The 15,616-nt window shown below is 42.9% G+C and overlaps 1 protein-coding gene across 6 annotated transcripts in view; it reads left to right on the plus strand.

Moving 5' to 3' along the window:
* Positions 1–15,616, plus strand: part of KIAA1671 (KIAA1671 ortholog) — an 87,912-nt gene that overhangs the window by 36,090 nt on the left and 36,206 nt on the right. For 2 of the 6 annotated variants that reach the window (XM_074606117.1, XM_074606118.1), the window contains exon 1: positions 1,719–1,934. The exons of the other annotated variants lie outside the window; for them this stretch is intronic. In XM_074606117.1, the coding sequence (XP_074462218.1) occupies positions 1,884–1,934 (51 nt within the window). In that variant the 5' untranslated portion in view covers positions 1,719–1,883. Of the gene's footprint in view, positions 1–1,718; positions 1,935–15,616 lie in introns of those variants that run through there. 6 annotated transcript variants of the gene reach the window in all.

A 15,616-nucleotide genomic window follows, 5' to 3' on the forward strand; every position in this document is an offset into this window, starting at 1 on the left:
CCCGTTGTAAGACTTGGGGTTTTTATGCACACTCTGTGCTCCCGGGGAGGGCACTGTCACTGCAGCGTGCGCTGGTAAACCACTTGCATTTCAAAAGATGTTTTTCTTTCATAACTTCTTGAGATTCCATCACAGCTGACACAGGTCTTTAATTCTCTGACGTTTGGTCACAAACCTCGATTCCTGATTAAGTCATCAAGACTGATAGGAGTCTTATGAATGGAAAACCGAGGAATGTGTCACGTGGCTCATCCCCGAAATAGAAGTAACTGCTCTTGCTCCGTTGGGCTGAAGGGACTGCACCCTCATCTAGAAACAGCAGCTTTAATGCAACTATGGTTTATAACCACCACTGTTGCTCTGTGTACTCAAAACTGAGCACTCTGGTACTAGAACTGGTGTAGGCACAAATCACTTTGAAGCCTCTGATCATATATTTTATTTATTTATTTTATATTTAACTTTGTTTTTTTCCTTTGGTGAGGAAAATCTAGTATCCGTAATGGTATCCGTATAGAGATGCACTCACTTGAGACTGTGATGTGTAGGTGGAGGAGGATTTGTTTAAGAAAATCATGAGCTGACTCTTAAAAATATTTTGGAAATTAACTGCAAGGGAGAGAAGATAAATATTTTATAAACATGTGCAGATGAATTTATAGCTTGGCTTGTCACAGTTCACCAGTTGTTTCCAGTTCTGGTCATGACAGGTCTGTCTCTGCCCATTGAAATGCAAGTGTTCTCATATTCTGGTTGTAGAAAGCTTCTAATATTGGGGCTTCACCCCTCCCAGATGGGAACAGACGTACTAAGAAACCATCATGTGCGAATTGTTCTGTTAGTCTAAAAACTGAATCAGCCTGCGAGAAAATGACAGAGTTTGTCGGCTGTACAAGGTGGCTATTAGAAAACTGGGGGCAGATTTTTCTTAAACACCCAGAACCAAAATTTCAAGCGAAGGAGACTGTGGGCTCCTGAAGGCTGTTTTGTGTTGCCTCCATGTTGTCATCCTCCCTCGGAAAGGTGAGAGCTGGGACGGGGGAAGGCAGTTGGGGTCCTCCCTGGACTGGCTCCTGTCATTTCTCTCTCCTTTTCCATCAAAAAAAAGGATGTAGGTCAGAAAAGTAGGAACAGATACAAGTGTTATGATTCTCGGTTTTGCTTTTCACAAAATACCTATTACTGTTTGGTCATTTAGCTCTGCTTCCTATTTCTGAAAACCGCCCCGAGGAGGAGGATGACCCAGTGTTGGTTAATAACTGGGTCTGCTCAGCCTTTCTTCCTTTTTTGGTAGTATTTGTTTGCTGGGAGCATTCCAGTGCTTTATAAAAAGACACTTTGTTGTGTCTACTTCTTCTCGTTCACAAAAGACATTTTTATATTAAAAGCAGGAGCTTTTCTTCCATGTATTTCTTCTTTTTCTTGTACATTACCATAAAATAAGGTCAGCTCATAACCCCGACAACTGCGGTGGCATTAATAGTGTTTCATAACCCAGCCTGCAAAACAGAGTGGGTTTAGAAGCTTCTCTTTCCTTCCAGATGAAGGGCTTTTTAGCGTGCAACCCAAAGTACTATTATTAATTCTAGCCTAACACAGTCCGGATTACCGAGATGGGAGAAGTCAGAGCAGTTAGATGCTAAATAACAAGTGGTTAAGTCACATGGTGCCGGTAGCTCAGCGACTGCTTATAAGTAGCCACAGCATCTGTTAAAGGCACAGAGCTCAGCGTGGTGACGTGGGGCCGGATACACTGACACCGTACATTATTCATGTTGCTTTTAATTGCTCCGGTCTGCTTTTAACTTCTGCTGGAGGCGGGGAAGAGCGGAGAGGCTGACTCTTAACGAAGATGGTTTGGCGTTAACTTTGTTCTGTGGAAGATGGAGTATTATTACTGTCCACGTTTGCTAAAGTTGCTGCAGTATTTGTGGGTAAGTGTACTCTTTAACTGTGCTTACCAAGTTGAGAAGGTTCATGCGTAGCAGTGGTTTTACTTTGCAGTTTCTTTCTGAATCGTAACATTAAGCTTGGGATTTATCTTGGGCGAGCAAGGCTATTTTATCTTTAATACTCACTTAAACCGAGGAGACTTGCAGACTACTTGAACGTGCCTCAGAAAACCCTCTTAGTAATTGGAATGTCTTCCTTGTTTATGTCTGTCTAACCATAGGAGCTGTAGTTTTGCACACTGTGTATTAGAAATATTCTTCCCCGTTCATTTAAAAGCTATCCTTGGACTCTGGAGACTGCTGCTTCCAGAAGCACCACTTTCCCTGCCGCTAGCCAGAGCTGCTGCCTGCTATTTAAGTAAAATGGCCAGTACTGATGGCTTTAGAAGTGTGGATTTTTACAATTCCTTATTTATTTTTTATTTGCCTGTTAATAGGTTTCGCGGGTCTCAATGAGCACTTCCTCTTCCAACAATCCTTAGGGCCCTTTTCCATGAAAAGCTCTTTTTAACAGGCTGCTTTTGCTGTGCTAGTCTGACAGCTTTCAACAGCTACTTTTGCACAGTGAATGTCTCTTCACATTTATAAAAGATGAATTTGATTTTTAAAGCCTTTATGAAGAGATGCTGTATTACTTTGAACCTAATTACTTAATGTTTTAATTCCTTCTGTGCTAATCAGATACCAGTTCTCATTTGTTTGTGGCGTTGTCTGCATTAATTTAGCAATTTTCAGCTGTAAATTCAGTATATAACCAGCACTGACACTTTAAACCTTTTCACGTTAGCTGTTTGCTAGCGCATTTTGAAACTGTAGCGAAGAGTTGGCATCCCTCATTTCGAGTTTAATTTTACAATCCTTGCCTTGTATATGCTGTGATCAAGTGAGATGAGTTTGTCTACTGTCAATTTTTTTGCAGCTGGGAGAGGAAAATAGTACTTGAAGAACTGGGCAGTTTCTTAAAAATCCTTTCCTGTTGAAGACTGTAGTACTGTAAAACATGGAAGTCCTTGGAAATTTCTTAAGGTTTTTTTATTTGATTAGCTAGATTTTTAAGAAGCAAGCTTTCTTTAAATTGCACATTAAAAAATTAGCATGATATATCAGACTTTAGTATGAAGAGGAGGCAGATGTTCTTCGTGGTTTGCCAATGTGAGAAGTCTGAAAGAGATCTCTGAATGCTTTTGCTTTCATGTATATCTGGTTATTTTCCATAAGGCCAGGAAAAAAACCCCAAACTTTCTGATCAGTCCGGAAGATCACTGGGATGCTATCTTATATTTTTAGTTTTAGTCTGTGACGGAAGAGGTATATTTTCTGTGTGTATGTGCTCCTTTAGAGGCCTTGAAGTATTTCTTAGGCATTTTCATTGGTATACGCTCCTCTGATATGTTTCAAGAAAATATTGGAAGGATAATTCTGATATTCATGGTATTAAATATATATATAACAAAAGAAATTTCAAGGGAAAAGCACAGCTGTGCCTTTTGTCACTTTCTGTGTTGATGTTACAGCTGAAGTCTACTAAGGAGATATTTATCAGTTCTCTCTATTTATAATCAGGAGTAACCAGAGATGTTGGGGTTAGTTGTCAAGCTTTGTGTTATTTAATCTATCTTGGGTAGCTAAGATACTTTTATTCATTAGGTAGACATACCTACCTGAAGAAGCTATATCTCTTAATTAAAAAAACTATAATGAAAATCCAGTTTTTAAAGCTACTATTTTGAGTTACTGATAGGTTGCATCTCTTCTGCTGTGTATTTGTTTTACTCCTACACAGTGGTGGAGCTGTTGGACATCAGGGGACCCACTCGGTGCCAGCTATCTGCGAAGTAACTTGCTGATTCCTCTTCTGATCTTTGAATAGGATATGTATTATTGTGATGTGTAGGAAAGTTGTTAAAGGAAATCCTTGTAGCATTTTGTGAGCACAGCATAGTTTGTGGTCTGCCCGAGTGTGTGTGAAATGATGACTGTCCACCGAGAAGTCTGTGTCCTGTAGTCAGGGCTGTTGAGTGATAGCTCTAAGCTTCTGAAAAGTAGTCTTTGTGCCTGGCAAAATGTTTTGTTCGGTAGGTTGTATTAGATGCAGGCAGAGTTCTGCCCTGTAATTCAACCTTGAGCTCCCTTTTCAGTTTGAGTTGTAATAATGAGGAGAAGAGCAGGCTTATCAAACCTGGATCACTTGCAGTCTTGATGAGGCGTGCTGCAGGACTTGGAAATACTGCAGCTCACTCTTGGCTGGCGTTTTCTTTAGTGTAACACATAATACTGAAACAGGCATTACTGGGAAGCAGGTTTTCTGATGACAGAAGATGGACTAATGAGAGCTACTGAGAACTATTGCTGTAACTGTACCAACTAGCAAAAAAAAAAAAACCAAACACAAAAAACCCACAATAAAAGAGGAAAGCCAAGACTGCTGATAGCCCCTTGCAGATTGCTACATAAGGCTTTTATTTTTATGAGTCTTCAGGATGGGTGTTCCAGAATCCAGAAGTTCCTGGCTGGTGTGATAACAGTCTGGTTTTGGTGAAATTAGTTCAAGTTTCTTTGACAGGGGGAAGAGCAGGACTCTTAAACACCACTCTGTGTTTGATTTGCTCTTAGTAAATTGTCTCGTCGTGCCCTAAATGTGCTCACTGTTGGTTGTAATTTCTCAGAAGTTTGTGGTTTTGTGACCTCAGCAATATATCAATCCTTCTTTGATTCTGACCATTCAGATTGTAGATGGCATGAGGTATAACCTGTACGGCATACAACTGAGCTTTTGCTGGTGATAGGGGAAGAAGGGTCCAGGCTGCCTCTTAGGTCTGTCTGCAGCCCTTGGTAGGACCACCCATGGTTGGCCCTGCCTTCGTCTGGGTTTTCCCGTAGGCTGCTGGTGGTTCTCTTCTTCCTGGCATTTTCAGGGCTGGCTGTTTACCGTCCAGCTGGTATGAGCACCGATTTCTCTTGCTGCCTTTTCCATCAACCTGGAATCCAAACTTACTGAATTGCTTTCAGTTGTATTTTCAGTTTCGGACGGTATTTGTTATTTGAACCCCTTCAGTCAAACACTCAGCCGTACAGCAGAGCACTGCGCACTAATCACCAAATGCATTGTGGTTCTCTGTAGTTCTTCAGCTGAAATTCAGAGACTGAATCATAGCTCTCTGTATTCCACGTCATCACTTCCTTCTCTGCTCTGCCATGTACCTTCCTCCTAGCTGTGATCTTTTCATTGTCTTAATTGGTTAATTATTGTAATTATGTACTAAAGTGCCAGTCTTTCAGTGACCATATGTTACATTTGTTATATTTTGAGTATTTTGCAGGGTACATGAGGTATTCATCATCCCTTTCCCAGCTGGTGAGGAGCTTTGCTGCAGCTGATGCAAGGTCTGACTTGCATAAGAAGTCCTTTAAGTGCAGCTCAATAGTCTGTGGTCCAGCTGCTTGCATCACTCACGCTGTCGAGCTGGTCAGCAGGCCAGGTGTGCAGCCACAGAATGAGGTTTCCTGTTCCTTTGCAATGCCCTTTGTCCAATAACCAGCTTTTTTGGCTTGTTTGTGGACGCAGCCACTAGTGGAGCGCTCTCAGTTGGTTCTGTTCCTGTCCTTAGCCATCTCAAAGTTGTGAGCAATTCTTGCCCTGCCCCAGGGCATTTTGTGGGGTGCTCCAGTTTTGATGATGATGTAATCCCTTTTTTGGTGTATCTGAGGCTACTGGAGGAGCACACTGATAAACAGTCCTCTGTGTCACAAGTAGGACCAGGTAACGTAAGCCAGCTCAGTGAGTGGAGGCCAAACTTCTTGCGGTGGGGGCAGAGCTGGCAAGAGGTAGGAAAGCTCTGGATCTGCTCCAGAATAGGTGCTGAAGGGAAAGAGTAGGAGCCCTGGCTGATTTTGAACAGGCGCCACAGTACTAGTGGGGAGAAGAGGGTTGGTGTCAGGACATGGACTGTGTTAGGTGCAGTTTTTAGTGCCTCGGTCAGGAACCAGCTGCAACTTTGATGGTTCCTTCTGCTGAGCCATCTTCAGAATGGTCCTGGCTGATTTGATGGTCTAGTGGGAGGTGTTCCTGCCTATGGCAGAGGAGTTGGAACTAGATGATCTTTAAGGTCCCTTCCAACCTGAATCATTCTATGGTGAGTGAGGGACCTGACTCAGAGTGCCGGCTGGGCTTCCAGCTGTGCTGCTGTGGTATTGGAGACAGCTGACAATCAAAATCTTGGGGCTTGGTGAAGATTGCCGTTCAATTCGGATAAGACAGATAAAGCGTGATGAGAGAAGACAGCTGGAAGAGCTGAGAGCAGCTACCAGTGACCCTCTTATATGAGAGCGTACTGTAATCTCTAGTGAATATGTGGTCTTTCTCTTGACAGCCCGATGTTGGCCTGGTCTCAGTTCCCCCACAGTGGTAGATGCGTAAATCCTGATGCCTCATAAAATGGATAGTTTCATTAGTTTCAACTGAATGTGACAGGAAAAGCATCTGGGGCAGGTGAGTGGCTCATGATGCCTTGAAAACATGAAAACGTTATAGGAATGGTCTAAGAGTGGCCTTGGCTCCACTTGAACAAGTGGCAAAAAGACTGTGGCAGACCAGTGTCCTATTAGCAGCTGAGAATCTCTCATAAATCTTGTAGCTCTGTGTTATACATACATAATACTGTCATGCGCAGTTAAAATCAAAGCGGGCTCCAGATTCATTGCTCGGTTTTGGCCTTCTGGTATGGATGTGGTGGTGAGTCTCCCAAGCGTGCTAGGTACTGTTCTTGATGAGCTGTTTCTTTTCCGTTTTGGCACTTGTCTCTGTTCAAATAGCAAACAAATGCTACACGCTGAAAGCATGCAAAAGAAAACAGCGTGTTTTATGTAAAATGTTATCCTGCAGCACTGTTATGGTTTCAAAAGACCTTCCTATTCTTTATTCAGTCGTTAAATGATAATTTCAAAATCAAAAGAAAACTGGAGTATTTCAGTAAGAAGTAAGATGTAAAGTTTGTTTTGACAAGATTGTAGTTGCTACCTTTTAAGACTGGTTTTGATACCTCTTTATCAAATGACTCCAAAGGAAGTGGCGGCTGGTTAATAACCACGCTGCCGCGGCGTGTCACTGCGATAGCATTTTGATGGGTGATGGAAGGAAACCTTAATCACCGGCCTGCTGCGTGCCACGGGTAATGGTTATCCCTGCTTTAAGGGAGGGAGGGTGTTCTGTGTCGGTGTTGTGTGGCTTCCCTTTGTGTGCACTGCCTGGGGATTTCCTGTGCTGCTGTTCTGTTATGGGCTTTACTTTTGATGATGAGACAATCGCATTTCCGGCATATATTTTTTTTCAAAGACTCAAAAATCCCTCGCACCCAGGTAGTGTCTGAGGTATATCTGCTGGGCTGACGTCAGCAGCTAAATCTTCCTTTACAAATAATCTGAGTAAACGAAGCCCTGTCGCGGGGAAAAATCTGTTCGGAAAGGCGTCTTCCTAATTTCTGAATGCTGCTGTGGAAGAGGAATTCTAACTTTTGTGTCACTGTTAAGAGCAAGCAGCCAAAACAAAGCCGGCGGAGGCAGCCCGTTGCCTGCGGGAACGCGAGAGAGTGCTGTTCAGCCGCGGGAGCGATGTGCTGGCCCGAGGCCACTCGTCCTCGACCAGCTTCCGAGCTCGCACAGGGGAAACAGTGCAGAATCCAAGGCAGTTTGTTATAATTAGGTGTGGTATTAAGTTTAATTTACCATCAAATGCTTTTATGAAATAATGTATTCTAGGTTAAGTAACATGTAACTATTTGTAGACCTGGTAATTTTTTTTTGGGTAATGACTGTGTCATTCCAGGCTCAGAGCAGCTGGAATTAGGGGACTGTCCGCCCCCGTCCTTTAATTTGAGTCTGAAGTAGTGAGTATGCTCCTGACAGGCGTCTGAAGTGGATTGTTAAACCTCATTTGTACATACAAAGCAGAGGTAACTTCACTGCATCCCTACTAATATTTTGATCTCAAGTTGTTTTGACTCAGTTCCTGCTTTCCCATGCTGTTGTCCATGTCGCTAATGCTGGGAGACAGCCAAGTTCCCACTATTGTTCCTGTTCTTTCAGCAGTCGTGAGTTGTTCATACAGCCGGTGCGTGTTTACTGTACTGAAAGGAAACAGCATTTTGGAGAGCAACTTGAGCATGGTGAAAGTAGTTCTTTGTAGCGGCCTTTCTTCAAGATACGACAGGACTTTGTACTGTAGTGCAAAGCCGCTTCTAAAAAGTAACTTAAGGTAAATCTTAAGCGTGAATGAAGCTTGGAAAAAATGTATTTGGTTTGGTGATTCATGGTTGAGGCTAATCTATACTGCCTTCCTTGATGTGGCAGGTATTTATTCTTTGCTAACCACAGTACATATTTGGCAAATTTTGATTGCTAGGGTTGGTGACTGCAGATGTCGGATGAGACTGGATTTATCTCTGCATTTATCCCAGAATTCAGCAGTATTTCACAGGTTGGGGCAGGGAATACAGCAAATCTAGTTGAGAATGCAGAAGGAATGTCAGCAAACCAACCTTTTAGCTCCACAGAGTACCAGACCTGGCAGGAAATAATGCACTTAATCTAAAAAAAAAGTAAGCAAAGGCCAGACCTGTGCCAATCACCCTGATAAGCAATTTAAGATGTAGCCGCCTGCAGCGTTGTGGGGCTGTTCTTGTACCATGCCAATGCTCTGGGCTGCAGCAAAGTGTGATGGCTGCCTGTGGCTCGGTGCAAGCCTGAGGTCGGGTGGCTTGTGGTCCCCCGCAGTGCATTGACCGTGTCCCGGGGGACATGGGAGCATCGGGCTGTTGTGTGGCCAGGCTGTGCAGCCACCCTCCCGTCGGTGACGTGGGGCTGACATGCTGGGCACGGGAGGAGGAGGAGGCAGTAAGAGCAAAGAGTCCAAGAAATAATGGAACCGCGTATGCACACAGTGTTACACAGCGATAGCAAATAAATGCTACTGCGTTTTTCATAAAAATGGCATGTTGCAAGATAAAATGCATGAAGGGCGTATTGTATAAACTTCTGCCTGATATTTGTTCTACTTACTGCGATCAATAAGTGGTTGATGTAAATGAAAGACATGTGGAATAGTGTTTTGTGGGGAGAAAATAGAAAGAACAGTCAGGCACTCGGTGCTTCCCAGCTGTGCAGTGGGAAGGTGATGTAGACAGTTGTTAGGCAGCGTGTCATTATGCTGAGAACAGCTGAAATGATTTCAGATGCAGTTTTACCTTCCAGCTTCTTGTTACTACTCTTTGAAGAAGGAAATCCCTTGCACCAAAAAGCATGCTGTTCCTTCAGAGTGTTCTCTGAATTCTGAAAGTCTGATTTGATCCTTCAGTAGCTGGAGATTACCCGAGCACCCTCTGTGACAAAGAGAAATACTACCACATTTCTTCAGGCAGACGGTAATAAAAAGTTCCATATTTTATCACTTTGAAAAGGATGACAGAAATGCAGTATTTAAGAAATAGTAAACTTGGCATTTGCTGACTGATTTAAAAGAGCAGTCTGCTTTGGCGCAAATCTAACTCTTCAGAGAACACATCGTTCCCCGGTACAGCATGCAGTTTGTCTGTCTGTCTGTCACTTCTTGAAATTGGCCCGGCTGTGTTTGCTGTGGTTTGAATTGCCCGTGCCGACGCTTGGGAGCGCACCCAAATGGACCCTGACTTTAGGTATAGTGTTACCAAGCTACACTAAAACTTGTGAGATTCGAGGAGACGTTTTCTGACTGCTGGAACCTGCCTAATACGTTATGTGTGTGGGCCAAATCCTGCTTCCCTAGAAGCTCAGCTGTACCCGAGAGAAGAGCTCTTCTCCCATAAGGGGTTACAGGGTGGGGATGACAAACCCCCTCCGGGCTCCATACCGGGGCTGATGGCCTTGGATGAAAAGTGAAATGTTGGCTGAGCTGTAACGCTACCAAACTGCTCAGACAGCATTTAGCGAGGTGAATCAGAGCTTCATGGCAAAACTTTAAGGAGATGGAATGAAATTGGTGAATCTGGCGTTATCCCTGAAGTCGGATTTTGATGCCTTTGCAGAAGGGTGGTGGTGAGGTGGAGTTCGAATGACTGCTCGTACGCAGGCCTGAATTGACAGTAAAACTTCATATCAGTCAAAGAGGAGGAAATACTTTGAATGTCTCTTCATATTGAATTGTCCTTTGTCATTTGCACGTTATTTGACTCACTGTTATGGGAACAAGAGATTTCCCAACCCCTCTTCTTCCCGTTACCCTTTTGAGCAGAAGTAGCATGTTTCCATGCTTGTTTTCTTGTACTTCACTTACCTTTTTTTCCTGTGATAAAAGTTTAGCTGTTGGAAGTATTTTAGGCCACATTCTGTCCTCAGGAAGTCTCTGTTAAAGATGTTTTGCAGTTACCTGTGCTTCATGTATGAGTCCATTGGATCAAGCGATGGAGAAATGACTGTTCCCATGTTGGGCTTAATATGAGAGCCCTGGCTCTGGAGCTGCTCGGTTTTGCCGGGGATCCTGCACAGGATCCTGCTGAAGCTTTTGCCCGATGGCTGCCCCGGCGTGGGGGGGACATTCCCCAGCTGAAGATGGGGACCTCGGGGAAAATTGGATCAGTCGCGTGTTGAGATCATGTATTTAATCAAAACAACAGAACTGCTCCTGAGGAGGTTTGGGCACGTTTGCAGGGAGCATGTGGTGTTCAGCCTGCTTTGGATTTGTTTACGTGCTCATATTTTCATTTCACCGTGCAAATAGCTTCCTCTTCTTAGGGATAAGTTTCACATTGTGTTTCTTGTTGACATTGGATATCTGCTCTACTGTAAGATGGCTCCTGGTTTTCCATAGCATCTTTCTTGGCGATACAAAAGCTAATGCTTAGCTTATTGCTAAGCTTGTAGCTAATTTGTTTGTAGCCTTCCACCCACATTGGAGGGAATGGCTAGTATTTTTTATGGCAACGTTTATCAACAAAAGACCTTCTTCCTCTGGATTTTTATTTGTATCACTGGAAAAAATGGTAACAATCCTTCTTTTGCTTGGCTTGATCACTTTGACGTAAACAAATGTAAAGAAAATGTTTTTAGTACTTTCCAGAATATTTGTGCTGTAGGAATTTCCTGTTTCTGTTTTGTTTTTCAGTTTTTCCTCCTCCATTGAGATGGAAGGGAAGTGCTGAATGATTATGTACATGGGCTTTCAAACAACATAGTGTATTTTTAGCTTGTTCCCTCAGCTTTAACGTTGATAGCTTTGTCTTATACTGAAACAATTCAAGGTACAAAAACTATGCATGTTCAGGACGTTTAATGGGGCCTTTCTTAAGTTCAAGAGAAACATAGTTTGGGGGACAAAAGAATTAACGTTTTCCGACAAACTGATTTGGCACTCTAGTTGTTGCAGTTATTGCTGGCAATCATATTTAAACTTAAATTGTTGAAAAACTTATGTTAAAAATTATATTTCACAATTACCTTTGCTTACAGATTTTCATTAATCTTGGAATAATTGCATGCTACTCTAAAATATGCAGAATTCTGGACAGAGAAAAGCACGGCTGAGTTCCTGCTTTGATTACAAATGAAATGGGAAACCGCAGTTCTTTCACTGATCCCAGCAAGGATGACCATGGTAGTAGAATGGTAAAATTATTCTGGCAGGCATAAACAAGCATGTGGAGTGTTCAGTCATGAAAAATATTAATGCGTTTTCTTTTATCCCAAGTGTAGTTCTGTAAGGAAAACAAGGAATGAAAATTTAAGGTTTTTTTTTTCTTCTTTCTTCTTTTTTTTCTGCACTTTCTTCGGATGAAAGTGCAGCTTTCAAGCGTGTTGGGAGCTTAATAAGACCCACTCTGTGCCTCTGCTTTCACCTGTTCTTGCCCCTTACGTTATCATTTTTTGATGTAAATCTGTAAGAAGGGTAGGTATCATACTTAAACGTGACTTTTCTTAAATGAGAATGGAAGGCACAGAATTTTATCTTACTGAGGTGATAGTGCTGTGATTTTTTTTTTTTATTGTTGTTACAATGTATGTGAGTGTTACATATCTTTTACAGAAACGATAAGACAAGTCTACCCCCAGCTATTCATGATCTAAAGAATGGGTGGCAGCCACGTGCTATGAGGGAGCGTGTTGGGAAGGGTGGTGGTAGCGGTGAGGGGGACGTGGCCGAGAGCTTACGGAAGCGGGCAGAGCACGTGGCAGCGGGGGACCAAGTGTTCCTGGTGAGGAGAGTCAGGCCGCGGGGTGGACTTCAGGCAGATTAGATGCGTTCGGTGTCTGACCTTCTTTAGCAAACATTGCAAAATGTTTCTCTGTGATAAAAAGCTTCATTTCATATGCGCTAACGTGCTTCTTGCGTGAGAGGGGGAAAAGATGAGGTCCCAGCAACATTTCTAATCTTTTTGTTGTCATGTTTGAAGCGTGTGGATGTCTGTGTGTTTCAAATTTATTGATCAGACTGGGTCACTCTGTTTTTTGGTTTTTTTTCTGGTTTTTTTTTTTTTTTAAGATTGATGAAGAAAAGATGTTAAAAGTGATACTCTTTGGATATAAAAGCAGTTTGGAACCTTGCACACGGAAGCTTAATCAGCTGCCCACATAACATTTCAATAGCTTTTCACAATGTTATGTTGGACAATTCTGATTGTGTGCCACAGAGAATGTTTTATTTGTCAGAAGCTGTGGGTGAGACGGGAGTCCATGTTCAGGCATAAGCTTCAGCTTTAATAAATTACCACTAGGTAGGTATGAGACAATTACCCCTTTAATGTTCCTGCCACCTTGTTGGGGTTATAGAGTGTCAAGGATCTCCCTTATACTTGTTTCCGAATCCTCTAATTCTCTTTAGAATTGGCCATTTTAACCTTTACTTCCTCAGCAGCTGATGCATTTTTCTGCTTGTTTTCATGCTTCTAACTCCCAAGCCGTTCTTACCGCAGATGCATGTATACGGAGAAGGTTGGAATGCCCGCAGCCAAGACAAATGATACAAAATGGAGTGAAAAAAATTTCCTTCCCCCTCCCCAGATGGGCGATATGCTGCTTGTGGAGACCTTTAGAAACAAAACTCACATTCTGCAGTGGGGGAGAGAGGAGCTGGACTGCAGGCGAGGACCGGGGCCCCGTCCAGTGGGAGCCCCATTGTTCTCATCCAGCGCTCAGCCCGTGCCGAGCCCGAGGAGCTGTGTGTCTGCTCTCCCCTTCTACGCTGCTCTGGGAACGGCTCATACCTGTTCCTTCTGCTGGCCAGGAACATTCCGCTGATGGTGTACGGTGACCTGAGGGCTTTGGGGTTTTTTGTTTCATCTTCCACTTTGGGGGGTGTGTGTGTGTGTTTGTTTTTGTTTTTTTTTAAATTCACTGCCATTTTGGCCTTCCTGCAGTCTAACCAAGTCTCTTTCTGTATGAGACCTGGAGAAAGGATATATTTTTCTTGTTTTGTTTTTCCTTGTTCTTTTTTATTGTCCTCTCTTAGCTGATATTCGAGAAGATATGTGCAGTAAGCTATTTGGTTGTTCGTGTAACCTTTTCAGAGTATATTCATTTCTATTGGAAAAGTGGCAAAACCTGTGCCGTAGGTCTGCAGGGAAGTTCCCCCCCTGTATTCACTTTCTGTGGCAAGGAATGTTCTTGTTGCCTTTCTGCCCCTGCGTGAGGAGAATCTGTCGTGCTTGTCATAAAACATGATCGTTTTTATAATGCTTTTTGTGCTTTGTGAAGACTATCGGGTTAGCACACTGCAAGACAGAGAATAAAGCCTTACCCTACCCTTCTGTGCCTGGGAGCTGGGCTGCTCTGGATTGTCGTTTTCCCCTTACCCTGGACGTATCACCTGGAGTAGGCAGGATAGCGTGATGGTAGCTGAGTTCAGCTCTGTTATTTATCAAATAAAAGTAGTAATACTGCAGGTGAACTTCAAGAAAAAGGCAGTTGTGGAACAAGGATGTGCAGCGTGTGGGTGGCATCATTTCTGTTTTCAATGGCTGGCTGGTCAAAGCGATTCAGTCCTCTCCTAGAGCCAGCACTGCCACCGTTCCGCTACATTGCAAGGCAGGAGATGAGACCGTGATGGGTATTTGTCCCGATGTGACATGGCCTGTGTGGACACTTGCGTACTGGCGAACATGATGTCTTCAAAGGAACACAAATGAGCTTCTTAGCGAAGGTTGTCCTAAAGCAAATTTGACTGGATGGTAAATAAAGAATTCTTGTGTCCTCTTCCAGATCAGATGAGACTCAGGCTTCAGAGGCAAGTCGCAAAGTCAGTTTTATTACATAAGCCTTTTTAAAGAGCAAAATGAAATTTCTTGATACTTAAGTACCGTAACCACAATCTGGAGGAATAAATTAAAGTATTTGTCTGCAAAGCTACTGGCACTGAATTTCAAAATGTAATTGTTTTTTCCATGGTTGAGATGCAGTACTTCTTAAAGAAATCGGTATTACTCTGAAGTTATTAGTACCCCTGTTTACAATAAAGATTTTAAAATTAGCCATGGACTACATTGATGAGATACTTTATGAAGTGTTTTAGCACCTTTCTTTAAAAGCCTCTTGTATTCATGTGTGCTTGTGTAAACTTTCCAAACGTTGACCCAGGACCTGTTGCTACTGCAGTCTCGCCTTGCCCGCTGGTTTGTGAGGCATTTGGGGGCTTTTAAAATAAACTAATATGAGAAAAGTGTCTGGAAATGGAACTTCAGTTTCTGTTGTAGTTGGCGGTGTATATGAGGGGAATGCCTTTATTGTCAAGTTCTATGCAACTTGTCTTCAATTCTGAATAAGCATAAATTAAAACTGTTTTAAAACTGAGCTTAATTTGCTTAGTTTCAGTAGGAAACGAAAGTAGGAGTAGAAAACAAATATTTAGTGTAAATATTGAGATACCCAGTGTTACAGGTTACAAAAGAGTTTTCACTGTATATAGACACTGTACAAAGTCCTTCTGCGAAAACATTCCATCCATTCAACTATTTTGGGGTGTGTTTTCTTTTTCTTCTGACCATAGACTGCTTATGGTTATTGTGACAAGTGAAACAGTCCAGGCATCTGAATGAATTGGATTTATCGTACTGCCGTGAAAAATTAAAAAACAAACAAACCACAAAACAAGCAAACGAGGTAAAACCACTAAGCTCTTTCATCTTCGGCTGTGTTAAGTTTCATGGGGAATCTTGGATTTGAGGGATGGGAAAGCTGGGTACAGCTTTACAGGAAAAAAGGATGGAGTGAGAAGCAAACTTACAGCAATGATTTCCTTAGAGTCCACACCATGGAAATTATTTCGTGTAAAAATCAGAGAGGAAGCAAGGTTTTTGTTGTCTTCAGAGTACCTGTGCAGCGGTGTTGATGTTGTTGAGGCCTGTGTCCTAAATTTGTCCTGGTATGGCCATACCGGGTACCTGCGTCAGAGCTGGTGGTGCCCAGCGTGTTGGAAGCAGATGGGGAAGGGGTGAGTCTGAAGGATATTGAACTGTGGAGGAGGTTTCCTCACCTGCAGCAGGTTGTTGCCTGGCTTCAAGATAGAGCTGGATGCCGTGGTGTGAAATGCGTCATCTCTCTCTTCTCTCTCAGAACAGACCTTGATTTTTTTTCTCTTCTATTTCCCCTAGACGATGCGTGTCACAGCAATCTTCTGCACCCATGCACCCAGCAGCTTGTTAGGGTTT

This window comes from Larus michahellis, chromosome 13 (genome assembly GCF_964199755.1).
Source record: "Larus michahellis chromosome 13, bLarMic1.1, whole genome shotgun sequence".
Taxonomy (NCBI): Eukaryota; Metazoa; Chordata; class Aves; order Charadriiformes; family Laridae; genus Larus; species Larus michahellis.